The sequence below is a fragment of the Littorina saxatilis genome, unplaced genomic scaffold (assembly GCF_037325665.1).
Source record: "Littorina saxatilis isolate snail1 unplaced genomic scaffold, US_GU_Lsax_2.0 scaffold_1185, whole genome shotgun sequence".
Classification (NCBI taxonomy): Eukaryota; Metazoa; Mollusca; class Gastropoda; order Littorinimorpha; family Littorinidae; genus Littorina; species Littorina saxatilis.
In genome coordinates, this window is record NW_027126952.1 from 17,634 (window position 1) to 34,018 (window position 16,385).

Below are 16,385 nucleotides of genomic sequence, written 5' to 3' on the forward strand. Positions count from 1 at the left end.
TCGTTCACATATTTAAGGTAGAGTTAACCTGTCGGGTAGGTATATAACAACAGTCACCGAATTGATTTTCTTCGTGTGTATCGTTCCTGGACTAATCTAGATGTGTTTACTTTTGATATTATATTCGGTTCGTGTATCTTAGTGGAACCTTTGAAAACGCATAATGAATACAGTAAGTAGTTTCATAGAATTAAATACGCTAATTAGCAAGTAACTGGTCCAAGCTTAATAATTACCGCTACACGACAGGGCTCCATACAGAAACTAGAGTTACAGAGTCCGGGGCCACCCAACGTTAATGTTTTAAGACGTCCCGAAATTAGTATGCCTAATTACCGATCAAACACCTCCATATAATCATCATTGCATTCGGAAGGCACATTCATCACCAACAGAAGGTCACTGTTGCGTTCATGTGGACCTAATAGAGAGATCTAGATGCACGACGTGTAGCTTAGACCTGTCACTGTACGTGTATCTATGACGTATCTAGCCTCATAGGAAAACAAGAGCGAAGGTGAACTCGCCAGTTCTGACATTCACTCCAAGCACTTGTTTGCACACAAAAAAACAACTCACCGCTGACTTCTTGGCTGCTCAAAGTAAGCACCTCAAAATACTGCAACTTTAATCACCATTAAATTACATATTCTTACCCGAATCACATAAAGCATTGACGCAGTCTAGGATGCTAAGGTCTTAAAGGTCCTTGTCTACATTTTTATACCGAAATCGCCATTTGACCATTAAAATGCAGAGTCTATTATCTACAAATATCAACAATACACCCTCTTTCGATCAAGGAAGACGAAGCCAGTGTAGCCTTTTGAAAATTCATTGTTGTATTCCAGCGTAGTACTCATAGTAGGATATCCTTATTTGGAAAATGCCAAGCGCAAAACTCCTCTCAAATCCCGTGCATTTCGTGCGTTTAAAAAAAAGCGTGGACAGCGCTCCAGTGTCAAACTGTTGTTGCACTTGTTTGGGCGTGGCTATAAGCATAGTGACATGAATTTGATTGGTCAGTATTTTTAGGCAAAGCACATGTTCTCAGCAAACAGAAAACAAAATATTGGAAGCGTGAGTCACGCTACCCAAAAATAAAATCTTTTTTTACATATTTTTTTTCTATAACTTTTTTCCCCATGGTTCATTTATCATCTGACATAACGTTTTAGCGAAATGTAACCATAAGATTATTGAAAAAAAGAAAAAATGTAGACGACCACTTTTAAACAATTTTAAAGGAAAGCAACCCAACCACAAAAAGTGTAAACATAGCTATGGTAATGACCATATACCCGGGGAGTTACCTCCCATTAGGGGTATGTGACGTCACTTCCACTATTACAACCCGTGGTAACCGCATACGACTTTTTCAGACCTTAGGAGAAGGGTGTTGAAAATCTGGCTCTCTCATGGCTGTGCTGTTTGGTGTTTGTTTACACCCACCGGCCTCTTACCCGTCTTCCTTGCCTTCTGCTTCGTTAGTTGGTGAGCTCTTTCCATTTTGTCATTATTTTGACAAGAATGTTGCTGTAGTTGCTGACTTTTCGTCCGTTTTTCGGACTTGTAAATTTTTCAGTAACGATTGTTTGGCCGCCATTTTTGTTGGTCAGCTTGACTGACGGCGATAAACGTGGCACGGCCGATGTTTTGGTTAGGTAAACCTTATATTACCTCTTTACTTGCCTTCTGCTTTGTTAGTTGGTAAGCTCTTCCTTTATTGGTCATTAGTTTGACAGGAAGTTCGTTGTAGTTGCTGACTTTTCGTCCGTTTTGGACTTATAAATTTTCCAGTAACTTTTTGTTTGGCCGCCATTTTTGTGTGTCAGCGTGGCTGACAGTGATAAAACAGGGCAAGGCTTATGTCATTGATCTACCAGACCATTGGTAATTGTTGTTGTTTCGAACTAAGCATGTACAACCGCTATGTCAATTACTGATTCTGCCCCAAATGAACATGTGTTTGGGGGGCTGTTAAGCATGTCTTTGACTTTTCTTTCTTCTTGCTTTCCCTCTTTTTGGCATCGGAGCACGGCGCTCTGGTGTCTATACTGCTTAGCTCTTCTTCTTCTTGTCGATCACTCATAAATTATGGACACGCCGGTTCTCCGCGCAAATGTTGCCGTGCGCTGTAGGTCCTCCAGACTGCCATAGAGCTTCCCTTGCACCGTGGTCGCCTCCGCCCAGATCTGGCTCGCTTGGCTCTTTATTTCCAGAGTTTCGCAGTTTGGGAGAGAAGAATTGCAGCGTCCCACGCCGCCTGCCGGCGGAGTTTCCCCCCCCCCCCCTTTTTGGGTGACGCTCGCTTTTCGGCGTCGTTGATGGCCGTCGGCGATGATTTCCGAGGATGATCTCCTTGCTTCTTTGTCTTCTGCCTCCGTGGTTGACACTGCGGTAAGTCGAACTGCTCCACCGGCCCTCGTGAGGCCACCGGACGCTCCTTTTTGGGTCACAGTTCTTTGGCGCAGGATCACAACCCGCAAACTTCTGGTAAAACCGGGTTTTCCCGGAAGCGAAGGTCCTCCGCCACAAGTACACACAGAGGTCTTGACCGGAGTTGACCGCGGACTGGCCTTCGGGCGCTCGGGCTTCCGGCCCCAGTCTACTTCTGTTCTGACCTCGCCTTTGCCTCGTCGCGGGCATTGGCGTTTTCAGAGCAAGGGCGGCTTCCGTTTACGGTAGTCGCGGTTCCGGGTTTTCCCGGCGGGTCCTCCATCGCATGTACACACAGAGGTCTTGACTGGAGTTGACCGCGGACTGGCCTACGGGCGCTCGGGCTTCCGGCCCCAGTCCACTACTGTTCTGACCTCGCCTTTGCCTCGTCGCGGGCATTGGCGTTTTCAGAGCAAGGGCGGCTTCCGTTTACGGTAGTCGCGGTTCCGGGTTTTCCCGGAAGCGAAGGTCCTCCATCTCATGTACACACAGAGGTCTTGACTGGAGTTGACCGCGGACTGGCCTACGGGCGCTCGGGCTTCCGGCCCCAGTCCACTACTGTTCTGACCTCACCTTTGCCTCGTTGCGGGCATTGGCGTTTTCAGAGCAAGGGCGGTAGCCGTTTCCGGCGCTGCGCTCCCGGTTTACCGGAAGTATAGGTCCTCCTTTGCAATTACACAGTGTGTTCTTTACTGGAGTTGACCGTGGACTGGCCTACGGGCGTTCGGGCTTCCGGCCTCAGTCCACGCAACCTTTGCTTCCGCATTGTGCGGTTTTTTCTGTTGCGTTTCCGGCTCTGTCCGGATACACTGTTCCTCTTCCTAACACTTCCTCTTGGATGTCAGTGAGTGAGGAACAGCGGCTAGCCTACGGGCATTTAGGCTTTCAGCCTCGGCCGGGACAGTCGTCACTTCACCTGTTGGGTGTTGCGTCTATTGTCTATTCAGTTCTGGTGGCTTCGGATGTTACCTCCTCTTTTGGGAGGGGTTGAGACAGGACGGTTTCCGGGTGGACGGGTTTCCGGTTTTCCGGTCATCCCGTTCATTAGTCTTCCACTGGCAACTGTGACTTAGGTCCGTGTCCGTTCGCTTGGCTATTCTGTTATACAGTCTTTAGCCAGCGATCAGACACGTTCTGGATTTCCGTCGAAGCTCTTGGCTTCTCTCGAAGCTTCGACGGAGGTTACTTCCAGATACTTTCCGGAGGGTACATCGGCTTCGGTGGCTTCCGTTTCGGTTGCTCAGTCGGCGATGTCGGACTTCCGTTCCGCGAAGGAGTTTTCCTACTTCCGGTTCGAGAGTCACCTTCGATGTGGGTACCACCTTTCACGGGTTTTGGCTAGTCCATCTCCTCCCGGAAGTGGTATCCCCGGTGTTCAGGTTCTGCTGCTCGTTCTTCACGGTTCAGTTCCGGAACACGCTCAGCCTTGGCTGGCTTCGGCTACACAGGCTTCGACTTTTGTTTCTTCTTGTCATAAGAAGTTCACTTTGCTGAAGCCGAGTCGGAACTTGCTGGCGTCTTTGCTCTTCCGCGTACACCTTTACTGGTAACGCAGGAACTTCGGAGGAATTTGGACGTCAGTTTTTGGAACTTGCCTCTTTTTCGGAGATGATCTTCAGAGCGCTCTCGCGCTCTTTCTAAGAGTCACTGAATCCTTTCACACTTAGTGTGTATCAGGACGCTGATGACATCACTCTTTTAATCAGCCCTTGCTAGGGTGAATGAAGAGCAAATTAGGCTGTCCTCCCTTCACTACGCTTTTACAGTCAGGTGTCAGAGGGACTTGTTTCTCTCGCATTCTCAGTTCTCTGAGCAGACTAGGAGAGGCACTTGAGCTTTGCCCGGGGTAGAGGGATCTCCTTTTGAACTTTGGTGTTTTTACCAGAAGAAAGGAGATCCAGTTGAATAGAGATCAGCAGATCTCCGACTTCTCTCTACAAGGGTTGAAGCAGAGCTAGCCTCCTCAGGGGAAGCATGCTCTGGCCTCTGGCCAAGCTAAGCCGGCGGCCAATAGGCAGTCTCTGCCTGATTCTCGAGTTTCGAGAAATAGATCACTTTTGGGCAGGGAGAAGGGCAGCTCTAGCAGCAAGCCTCTCCCCCCAAGGAAGTGCCCCCGATCTCACCACCCCCTCCGCCCTCCACTTTGGTGATGGCGGGGCGGGTCTCCTCCTTGCAATTTTTTATTGGATGGTCTCTGTACACAGCCAATGAATTGTGGGAGTGGTGAGGTCGGGCGACTCCCATCGATCTAATGAGTGCATATTTGCTCATGTGTCAGTCCGATCTTTTCACAGTGATCTAGGGCCATCAGCTCGAGCACCCGCTGAGGTCTCTTCCGGTCGGATCTAGCGCTGGCCTTCGGGTATACTGTCTTCAGTCCTAAGTTAGTGTAACAGTAGTTTCAGCCACGGGCTGCTGCTTCTGTGGCACTTCCGGTTTAACCGGAGAGGTTGTTTCTTTCACAGACGTTTCATAGGTACGTCTGGGTTTTGGGAACAACGGCTGACCTTAGGGCATCCAGGTTTTTTAGCCTCGGCTGGTGCAACAGCCATTCCACCTGTTGGTGGTGGTGGTTGTTGCTTTCCCTGTTCTTGTGGCTTCGGACTTCGACATTCTTTCCTTTATTCTCATCTTATGCAGGAGATGAGATAGGACGATTTCCATTTGAGTGGGGTTTCTGTCTTCAGGCTTCCCCGTTTCTCGCTTTTTGCCACAAGCTTCTGGACTTGGTCCTGGTTTGTCTTTCGCCGAGTCTGACTCTGTCTTTCTCTAGCGATCAGACGCGTTCTGGTGTTTCGTCCAAACTTAAGGTGCGCTTGAGTTGGCCTCGGAAGTAACATTCAGATTTTCCTGAGGGGGCATTGTCTTTGGCAATGGATGTTTGAGGAGTCATTCTTTGTGGCTTACCACCACTCTCAGGTTTTTGGCTACTCCTCTCCTTTTGGCAGAGGGTTAGCTAATGTTCCGGTTTTTCTTTGCTGTGGGCTTATAGCCCAGCATCTTATTTGGCAGCCGAAACTTCCGTTTCTTACGTTTACCTGTGTACTGTGGGTACTTTGGTACAATGGCTGTCCTTCGGGCATCACGGCTCTCAGCCTTGGCCTGTGCTATAGTCTCCTGCCTAGCGTGGTGCGACTATGGCATTTTCGGTTCCTGTGACTTCGGATTTTGCTCTTCCTCTTCTCCCTCATCCTAGCATGAGGTGAATCAGGACGACTTCCGTTGGGTCGGGTTTCCTTTTACAGTCACCCTTCTACCACAGGCAACTATGACTACAGCGTTTGCCCGTTGATCTCCGCGTCTGACTCTCAGTCTTTCAGAGGTAGACAGACGCAGTCTGGTTTTTCGGCCAACTCAGGAATTTTTCTTGATTTGGCCGCGAAGTTTACTTCCGGTTTTTCCCTGAGAACTCTTGTCTCGGGAGTCTTATGGCTGATCGGCTTCACGGTTTTCCGTTTATGCTTATAAGTCTTGTTTTCTGTTTTGGGTTTTTGATTCACTTTCTTTTACCTTCAAGCAGACTGATCTGTGAACACTCTGGCTTTTAGTCATTTTGGTTTATGGTCACCGGTCACATCAGCTTCGACCACTGTGATTTCCGCTCTTTCGGTGGCTTACGCACTTTCGTAAGTCTCTGCTTCCTCGTATTACCTCTCTCTCTGCTTTCGCATGGACTGGTAGAGGATTACTGGCAACCGTCTCTTTTTTGAGATTTTCTCGTCGAGGTGGGCTCTGGTACCTTGTTCTCAGGTGTCTCTCTCTCTCTCTTTCGTCACATAAGGTGATTATGAAACGGTTAGTTACTTCTAACTAACTAACCACACCACGATCCACTCTCGCAGTCATACAATTAAATAGAAATAACAAAAGTATAAGTTTCAGACGCCTGTTTATGTAATAACCCGCCACCTCCCTCGAGACTTCACTCAAAATATGTTCTTTTACGTTCAAAACGTAAAACCAATGGTCACTGACAAAATGCCAGTTAGAATATAGAAAATTATAGTAACACGCTGATCCCGTGTAAAGTTAGGAAATATGACTGATCTGCCTAAAGTGCTGGTTAATGCAGGTGTCACACACCCCACGTTGTCACCACTCGAATATAATCACAAATATAAAAGATGACAACGGTCGTCAACGGGGTGCAAAGACATGGTGCACTTAGCTTTGTTTTGCCACTGAGTGGACGGCCTGTAATTAGTTCATAGTCTCCACAACTGCTCCGTAGAATGTAGTGCCGGCTGGCGTTGTTACGAAGCAGGGAAAAGTGGAGACATCAGGCGCCTCACCCAGTCGCTGGTTAGCCGGTTAGCTGGTTATATCAGATGATCCCGGTTACAGCGTCTGCAGTTAACAGTGTCCCGCAGATAGGCAGCAAAACAGCCAGCAACGGTAGAAGATGAAGAAAGGCTGCAACAAAAAGCCTCGGTGCACTAAACATGTCAAGCTACCCAACAACCTCCACCTTTAAACATGTCATCTTTACATATCTCATCGAGCACGTGGGCCTGCACAAACGAACTTTTACAACAACAAATCAGCCATTTCCTTCCCTCTCTCCATATCTGCAAAAACCATATACAGATTAATATTTTAGCGTCACAAAGAGCAAATTATGCGCTAACCTGGAAAGAACAACAGAGAGTATTTCATTCCACAAACACAGACTCGTCAACAGCGTTAAATAATGAATTATTACCTCAAAAAGCCTATGAATGTAGCACTCTCATGGAAGCAAAAACCGCTTCCTCCTTTGAATGGCCTCTGTTCGTCAACAGCGATGTCCCATTCAACCTCTTGCCGACTACTTTCTGCGGTGAAAATACCTTCCCGCACAGTGAAGAGAAATTGACGACCCGTCTGTCAGACAGCATGTGTCCAAGAAGAAGGTGGTCTGTCCTATGGAGTTCCTATCAAGCCTCACTAGCAAGTAGCATAGCACGTTGATACCCAGTAAAGTATTTAAACGTGTTGAAAAACCATCAAACTTGGAGAATTCTGACACCGACCCTTCTTCCTCGCTGCTGAATTTCGAGTGTCCAGTTAACATGTCTCAGACAGACAACCTTGACGAAAACACGTGACTAACCTTGTCACATATAGTTGAGTTCTGCTTCGACAGCAGAAATCACCCCAGTGAAATCCGTGCGACACAATATCCGTGTTTGTTCTGCGCTGTCAGCAAAACCCACCCGTTGTCAGAAAGCACAGGCGCTTTCTATCGCAATTGACCAAGAGAAGGCACCCCACCGAGTGACACTTTCTTGATCCATGTCACTAGATCGTGACATCTTTGTTGGAGATTGGTCACTCTTCTCTGGAGCTGACTTTTATCTCACAGGCCTTTCGGGCTTCACTCCATCCCAAGGTTTGCGTACTTTGGCATGATTGTCTTACGGTCTCGTGAGGTTTGTTCTTCTCCGCACTGGGTGGACAACCTTATGCACGGATCGTTTCCAGGGCATTGGCATTTCCTTCCAATAGAAAGTGGGGGGGGGGGGGGGGGCATCTTGTCTTTCCCACTACTCGGCTCGGGTTAATCCAAGGCTGGGGTCTCTTTCTGGGCCGTTCGGTCCAGGAGATTGGAAGAAGTGCTGGGCACAGCTTACTGGCTCTCTGATGTTGTCTTTCGCAACTTTTGCCTGAGAGACATCGCGGCTGTCAATCAGGATGGTTCTCGGGTCCTTTCCTGCCTTTTTGGCAGTGGGCCAGTTCCTGGCAAGGGTTTAGAGTGAGTTAGATTTTCTTTCTCACTGGGCCCTTCCTGACCTTTTGGCAGCAGGCCAGTTTTTGGCAAGGTTTTAAGAGTGAGTTGGATGTTTCTTTCCCACCGCCTTGTTGAAGCTATTTGCTTTATGTGATTCGGAGTAAGAATATGTAATTTAATCGACAATTTTATGAGTAAATTTTCATTTGATTAATATACTTACCCGAATCACATAGTTAATTCCCTCCCGCCAACCCCACTTATGGTTTTTTAGTTTTCTTTAAAGCCGTATGAGGTTACCACGTGTCGTAGTAGTGGAAGTGACCTCACATACCCCAAATAGGAGGTAACTCCCCGGGTATATGGTCATTACCATAGCTATGTTTACACTTTTTGTGGTTGGGTTGCTTCCCTTTAAAATTGTTTAAGACAGGTAGCCTTTTCAGACCTTAGCATCCTAGACTGTGTCAATGCTTTATGTGATTCGGGTAAGTATATTAATCAAATAAAAATTTACTTATAAAATTTTCGATTTAAGCTGTTGTTTTATTCTATAGAGCGAGAGGTTGCGTGTTCAGGCCTGGGTCAGGCCGCAATTTTCTCCCCCCTTTCCTAACCTAGGTGGTGGGTTCAAGTGCTAGTCTTTCGGATGAGACGAAAAACCGAGGTCCCTTCGTGTACACTACATTGGGGTGTGCACGTTAAAGATCCCACGATTGACAAAAGGGTCTTTCCTGGCAAAATTGTATAGGCATAGATAAAAATGTCCATCAAATACCCGTGGGACCTGGAATATAGTAAAAAAATTCCATCTCACACGGCATTAAGTCTCAGGAAACATGAATACACGCATGCAGGAAAAAAACAAAAAATATGGGTAGCGCCGTATGTATGGCAGCTCGCTTTCCCCGGGGAGAAAGCAGCCCGAATTTCCATGAGGGTAACCTCACTGGACTGTAAATCTTATCCAATCCAATATAAATTAAGCGATTTGGGGATAATTAAGTGCGGCAGTTTTCTCTGAGCAGACGACGGGTGTTTTGCACAACGCGATGGGTTTAATATCTTATTGGCTAATATTTGGCTATATATTCTCATATTTGCGCGGATATCTTGTGTTTGAAGTACCAACCCTGCCACGTTTTGTTTACCTTTGAAAAGAATTGTGTTTAATTTTTTCTCCACCCTTTTAGCCTCTTTAGATGACTTGTGTCATTCTCTTAAACGATTCTTGGTACTTTCAAGAGCAATTCTTGAGAAAATTGTGTGTTTTTTCGAAGAAATGAAGTATTGTTCTGTTTTCTTGCTACGAGTTCCCACACTATAACTTAATCTACAAAAGCACAGCAACAATGTCAAATGCTCGGAAATCTTTGTCAGCTAGCTTCTCAACATGGGGAAAATTGGATGGGTTTTGGCAGCCTAGTTGCCTGTCATCAAGTGAAAAGAGCTGCATCTCACAACACCAATCAATACACACACATACGCACTTCGCTTAACCTACATCTGGGCTCCCAACTTTCAAAACTTGGAATTGTGCTGACTTTGATTTGATGATAACAGGTTTTTGACTCACATGCGAAGCAAAAGTGAGTCTATGTACTCACCCGAGTCGTCCGTCCGTCCGTCCGTCCGTCCGTCCGTCCGTCCGTCCGTCCGTCCCGGCGTCCGTCCCGGCGTCCGTCCGTCCGAAAAACTTTAACGTTGGATATTTCTTGGACACTATTAAGTCTATCAACACCTGATGTGGCCTGATGGTGTATGGTTACAAGATCTCAAAAAACATGTGCGGCAACTTGACCTCACTTCAAGTTCAAGGTCACAGGGGCCATAATTGTTGTCTTAAAAACGACCATTTTTCACATTTTCGCATTTTTTTCTGAAGTTATCGAGAATGGCAACCTTAGCTATGTATGCTATACAGGGCAATGTAAGCCCTATCTTTGGACACCAGTTTGGTTGACCTTGCTTCAAGGTCAAGGTCGCAAGGGTCCTTTAAAGTTGGATTGTATACATATTTTGAAGTGACCTTGACCCTGAACTATGGAAGATAACTGTTTCAAACTTAAAAATTATGTGGGGCACATGTTATGCTTTCATCATGAGACACATTTGGTCACATATGATCAAGGTCAAGGTCACTTTGACCCTTATGAAATGTGACCAAAATAAGGTAGTGAACCACTAAAAGTGACCATATCTCATGGTAGAAAGAGCCAATAAGCACCATTGTACTTCCTATGTCTTGAATTAACAGCTTTTTGTTGCATGACCTTGGATGACCTTGAACTTGGGTCAAGGTTACATGTATTTTGGTAGGAAAAATGTGTAAAGCAGTTCTTAGTGTATGATGTCATTGCTAGGTTTAGTTATTTGACCTTGACCCTGAAGGTCAAGGTCATGTAAAGGTCAAGCATGTGAGTCGTATGGGCTTTGCCCTTCTTGTTATAAACAATGTTTATTTCACCAGCTGTCAATTTATTTGATAATTTCAAAAGTTCAGTCTAGCGCCATGACGAGGTTTAAGAGTTCCACTGGCAAGTCGACGCAAAATACATTCGTTGAAAAATGCTTGATCTCAACAGCGAGCAGCTAGGATGTTCTCTAGCGAAAAAGCGTTCAAACGAAAAAATGTTTATAATTTATGTAAAAGCTTGACGGTGTCTGTGATTATCATCTGTTGGTTTACAGGTGTCGGATGGTGCCTTTAAGCAGGTTCCGCAGTATGAATCGGCATTCACTCAGACAGACACGGAGGCAAGGGAGGAGCCATTCAAACAGGAAGTGGGTCGAGGTTACATGTATTTTGGTAGGAAAAATGTGTAAAACAGTTCTTAGTGTATGATGTCATTGCTAGGTTTAGTTATTTGACCTTGACCCTGAAGGTCAAGGTCATGTAAAGGTCAAGCATGTGAGTCGTATGGGCTTTGCCCTTCTTGTTATAAACAATGTTTATTTCACCAGCTGTCAATTTATTTGATAGATTTCAAAAGTTCTGTCTAGCGCCATGACGAGGTTTAAGAGTTCCACTGGCAAGTCGACGCAAAATACATTCGTTGAAAAATGCTTGATCTCAACAGCGAGCAGATAGGATGTTCTCTAACGAAAAAGCGTTCAAACGAAAGGATGTTTATAATTTATGCAAAAACTTGACGGTGTCTGTGATTATAATCTGTTGGTTTACAGGTGTCGGATGGTGCCTTTAAGCAGCTTACGCAGTATGGATCGGCATTCACTCAGACAGACACGGAGGCAAGGGAGGAGCCATTCAAACAGGAAGTGGGTCAAGGTTACATGTATTTTGGTAGGAAAAATGTGTAAAGCAGTTCTTAGTGTATGATGTCATTGCTAGGTTTAGTTATTTGACCTTGACCCTGAAGGTCAAGGTCATGTAAAGGTCAAGCATGTGAGTCGTATGGGCTTTGCCCTTCTTGTTATAAACAATGTTTATTTCACCAGCTGTCAATTTATTTGATAATTTCAAAAGTTCAGTCTAGCGCCATGACGAGGTTTAAGAGTTCCACTGGCAAGTCGACGCAAAATACATTCGTTGAAAAATGCTTGATCTCAACAGCGAGCAGCTAGGATGTTCTCTAGCGAAAAAGCGTTCAAACGAAAGGATGTTTATAATTTATGTAAAAGCTTGACGGTGTCTGTGATTATAATCTGTTGGTTTACAGGTGTCGGATGGTGCCTTTAAGCAGCTTACGCAGTATGGATCGGCATTCACTCAGACAGACACGGAGGCAAGGGAGGAGCCATTCAAACAGGAAGTGGGTCAAGGTTACATGTATTTTGGTAGGAAAAATGTGTAAAGCAGTTCTTAGTGTATGATGTCATTGCTAGGTTTAGTTATTTGACCTTGACCCTGAAGGTCAAGGTCATGTAAAGGTCAAGCATGTGAGTCGTATGGGCTTTGCCCTTCTTGTTATAAACAATGTTTATTTCACCAGCTGTCAATTTATTTGATAGATTTCAAAAGTTCAGTCTAGCGCCATGACGAGGTTTAAGAGTTCCACTGGCAAGTCGACGCAAAATACATTCGTTGAAAAATGCTTGATCTCAACAGCGAGCAGCTAGGATGTTCTCTAGCAAAAAAGCGTTCAAACGAAAGGATGTTTATAATTTATGTAAAAACTTGACGGTGTCTGTGATTATAATCTGTTGGTTTACAGGTGTCGGATGGTGCCTTTAAGCAGCTTACGCAGTATGGATCGGCATTCACTCAGACAGACACGGAGGCAAGGGAGGAGCCATTCAAACAGGAAGTGGGTCAAGGTTACATGTATTTTGGTAGGAAAAATGTGTAAAGCAGTTCTTAGTGTATGATGTCATTGCTAGGTTTAGCTATTTGACCTTGACCCTGAAGGTCAAGGTCATGTAAAGGTCAAGCATGTGAGTCGGATGGGCTTTGCCCTTCTTGTTATAAACAATGTTTATTTCACCAGCTGTCAATTTATTTGATAGATTTCAAAAGTTCTGTCTAGCGCCATGACGAGGTTTAAGAGTTCCACTGGCAAGTCGACGCAAAATACATTCGTTGAAAAATGCTTGATCTCAACAGCGAGCAGCTAGGATGTTCTCTAGCAAAAAAGCGTTCAAACGAAAGGATGTTTATAATTTATGTAAAAACTTGACGGTGTCTGTGATTATAATCTGTTGGTTTACAGGTGTCGGATGGTGCCTTTAAGCAGCTTACGCAGTATGGATCGGCATTCACTCAGACAGACACGGAGGCAAGGGAGGAGCCATTCAAACAGGAAGTGGGTCAAGGTTACATGTATTTTGGTAGGAAAAATGTGTAAAGCAGTTCTTAGTGTATGATGTCATTGCTAGGTTTAGCTATTTGACCTTGACCCTGAAGGTCAAGGTCATGTAAAGGTCAAGCATGTGAGTCGTATGGGCTTTGCCCTTCTTGTTATAAACAATGTTTATTTCACCAGCTGTCAATTTATTTGATAATTTCAAAAGTTCAGTCTAGCGCCATGACGAGGTTTAAGAGTTCCACTGGCAAGTCGACGCAAAATACATTCGTTGAAAAATGCTTGATCTCAACAGCGAGCAGCTAGGATGTTCTCTAGCGAAAAAGCGTTCAAACGAAAGGATGTTTATAATTTATGCAAAAACTTGACGGTGTCTGTGATTATAATCTGTTGGTTTACAGGTGTCGGATGGTGCCTTTAAGCAGCTTACGCAGTATGGATCGGCATTCACTCAGACAGACACGGAGGCAAGGGAGGAGCCATTCAAACAGGAAGTGGGTCGAGGTTACATGTATTTTGGTAGGAAAAATGTGTAAAGCAGTTCTTAGTGTATGATGTCATTGCTAGGTTTAGTTATTTGACCTTGACCCTGAAGGTCAAGGTCATGTAAAGGTCAAGCATGTGAGTCGTATGGGCTTTGCCCTTCTTGTTATAAACAATGTTTATTTCACCAGCTGTCAATTTATTTGATAATTTCAAAAGTTCAGTCTAGCGCCATGACGAGGTTTAAGAGTTCCACTGGCAAGTCGACGCAAAATACATTCGTTGAAAAATGCTTGATCTCAACAGCGAGCAGCTAGGATGTTCTCTAGCGAAAAAGCGTTCAAACGAAAAAATGTTTATAATTTATGTAAAAGCTTGACGGTGTCTGTGATTATCATCTGTTGGTTTACAGGTGTCGGATGGTGCCTTTAAGCAGGTTCCGCAGTATGAATCGGCATTCACTCAGACAGACACGGAGGCAAGGGAGGAGCCATTCAATTAGGAAGTGGGTCAAGGTTACATGTATTTTGGTAGGAAAAATGTGTAAAGCAGTTCTTAGTGTATGATGTCATTGCTAGGTTTAGTTATTTGACCTTGACCCTGAAGGTCAAGGTCATGTAAAGGTCAAGCATGTGAGTCGTATGGGCTTTGCCCTTCTTGTTATAAACAATGTTTATTTCACCAGCTGTCAATTTATTTGATAGATTTCAAAAGTTCTGTCTAGCGCCATGACGAGGTTTAAGAGTTCCACTGGCAAGTCGACGCAAAATACATTCGTTGAAAAATGCTTGATCTCAACAGCGAGCAGCTAGGATGTTCTCTAGCGAAAAAGCGTTCAAACGAAAAAATGTTTATAATTTATGCAAAAACTTGACGGTGTCTGTGATTATAATCTGTTGGTTTACAGGTGTCGGATGGTGCCTTTAAGCAGCTTACGCAGTATGGATCGGCATTCACTCAGACAGACACGGAGGCAAGGGAGGAGCCATTCAAACAGGAAGTGGGTCGAGGTTACATGTATTTTGGTAGGAAAAATGTGTAAAGCAGTTCTTAGTGTATGATGTCATTGCTAGGTTTAGTTATTTGACCTTGACCCAGAAGGTCAAGGTCATGTAAAGGTCAAGCATGTGAGTCGGATGGGCTTTGCCCTTCTTGTTATAAACAATGTTTATTTCACCAGCTGTCAATTTATTTGATAGATTTCAAAAGTTCTGTCTAGCGCCATGACGAGGTTTAAGAGTTCCACTGGCAAGTCGACGCAAAATACATTCGTTGAAAAATGCTTGATCTCAACAGCGAGCAGCTAGGATGTTCTCTAGCGAAAAAGCGTTCAAACGAAAGGATGTTTATAATTTATGTAAAAGCTTGACGGTGTCTGTGATTATAATCTGTTGGTTTACAGGTGTCGGATGGTGCCTTTAAGCAGGTTCCGCAGTATAGATCGGCATTCACTCAGACAGACACGGAGGCAAGGGAGGAGCCATTCAAACAGGAAGTGGGTAAGCTCCAGGCTTCAGAATTTAAATTTGGGAAGCAGGCCGAACATCCCGAGTTGAGGCACAACTACACGTGCGATCAGGTAGAACATACTCCCGTTCTTAGCGACATGTCACTCTGCGCATCAAATGAACCTTATTTAAACCAGGTGTTGGACACTAATGAACACTCGATCACAATTAGTATGCCCCTTATCTGTGAAAGGATTGATCCAACGAGCGTTGGGCCGCTGGAAGACCAAAAGCATGTACGTCAGGAGATCCAACAGGCTGAAGACGACGAACTATCAGCGGCCATGGAAAATGTTGTTTTTCGTCCTTGATTACAAACAGTAACAATGTTAAATCGAGTATAATCGAATTCGTGGAGCGGACGTGCTCTGCTCAGTCGGAGCTTCATTGTTTGGCAAGAGTAGTACCATGTCATTGAAAATAAAAGTTGTTATTCATACTTTTTCGGTGCAAGTAGCTGGCCCGTTGTTACACCCCCGGTATAGGGGTGTGTATAGGTTTCGCTCGATGTGTTTGTTTGTTTGTTTGTTTGTTTGTGTTCGCATATAGATCTCAAGAATGAACGGACCGATCGTCACCAAACTTGGTGAACAGGTTCTATACATTCCTGAGACGGTCCTTACAAAAATTGGGACCAGTCAAACACACGGTTAGGGAGTTATTGGTGGATTAAAATTATACAAGGACTTATAGAGGAACATCTTAATGGTCAAAGGGAAATAACCATTCTCACTCAGTCACTGCCACCAACTGAGAAGGTTATTTCCCTTTGACGGGGGTGTTTTTCCTACCTCGTAGGAATTTCTTGTTTTAAATGTATTTGTAACTATAGGATAGTTAAAAGTAAACACCAAAAACAACAACGAAGGGTAGATGTTTGCAGTAAGTTCTGGCTTGGTAAAAAGAGCAGTCTTTGTGTATTGTACGAACACTCTGGGCTTTTGTGTGTGTGAAAAACTGAAGAGTTCTTTGTAATTACCATGGCCATGGACTTTCTAAGCACCTTGCCTTTTCGCCCCCCAACCCCGACATCAACACTTTGTAATATAGAAAATGGAAATTTTACTCCACACTTCATGCATTGCGAGAGAGAGAGAGAGAGAGAGAGAGAGAGAGAGAGAGAGAGAGAGAGAGAGAGAGAGAGAGAGAGAGAGAGAGAGAGAGAGAGAGAGAGAGAGAGAGAGAGAGAGAGAGAGAGAGAGTTGGTATTGTATAATTTTAGAATAAACCTTCAACCAGAGAATCCTTCAACTTCAATGCACCCATGTGTGTGTGCAGGGCGATTCCATAAAAACTACCGAACATTATAATAACAAACGTTCCAATAACCTACCTTTCTTGTTTTTTGATACCGAACATTATGTTTATGAAATGTTGCTTGTGACCTCTGTCTGGTATTATCCTCAGATGGGTGTTCCATGATGCTAAGATAAATGTTTTCAATGTTGTAATATCCGTTTTTTTCACAAAAGGTGAAGGCGC

General features: G+C 44.7%; 1 protein-coding gene and 1 long non-coding RNA gene across 2 annotated transcripts; one reads left to right on the plus strand and one right to left on the minus strand.

The window, feature by feature from the left end:
- Window positions 1-6,311: 6,311 nt before the first annotated feature.
- LOC138955428 (uncharacterized) lies at window positions 6,312-7,276 on the minus strand. Its single transcript, XR_011452226.1, has 2 exons — window positions 7,142-7,276; window positions 6,312-6,852 (listed from the first exon to the last, which is right to left on the minus strand). It is a non-coding gene; the product is annotated as an uncharacterized lncRNA (long non-coding RNA).
- An 836-nt stretch (window positions 7,277-8,112) lies between these two features.
- LOC138955427 (uncharacterized) lies at window positions 8,113-16,019 on the plus strand. Its single transcript, XM_070327039.1, has 9 exons — window positions 8,113-8,166; window positions 10,841-10,933; window positions 11,336-11,428; window positions 11,830-11,922; window positions 12,325-12,417; window positions 12,820-12,912; window positions 13,314-13,406; window positions 14,303-14,395; window positions 14,798-16,019. Exons 1-9 carry the CDS (start codon window positions 8,113-8,115, stop codon window positions 15,212-15,214), a joined length of 1,122 nt encoding a protein of 373 aa, XP_070183140.1. The 3' UTR covers window positions 15,215-16,019.
- Window positions 16,020-16,385: the final 366 nt, after the last annotated feature.

Coding starts and splice junctions, on each gene's coding strand:
- LOC138955427 (XM_070327039.1), top strand. CDS start 8,113: ATGGTTCTCGGGTCCTTTCCTGCCTTTTTGGCAGTGGGCCAGTTCCTG. Junction 11,923..12,324: donor AGGAGCCATTCAAACAGGAA/GTGGGTCAAGGT, acceptor GTTGGTTTACAG/GTGTCGGATGGTGCCTTTAA. Junction 12,418..12,819: donor AGGAGCCATTCAAACAGGAA/GTGGGTCAAGGT, acceptor GTTGGTTTACAG/GTGTCGGATGGTGCCTTTAA.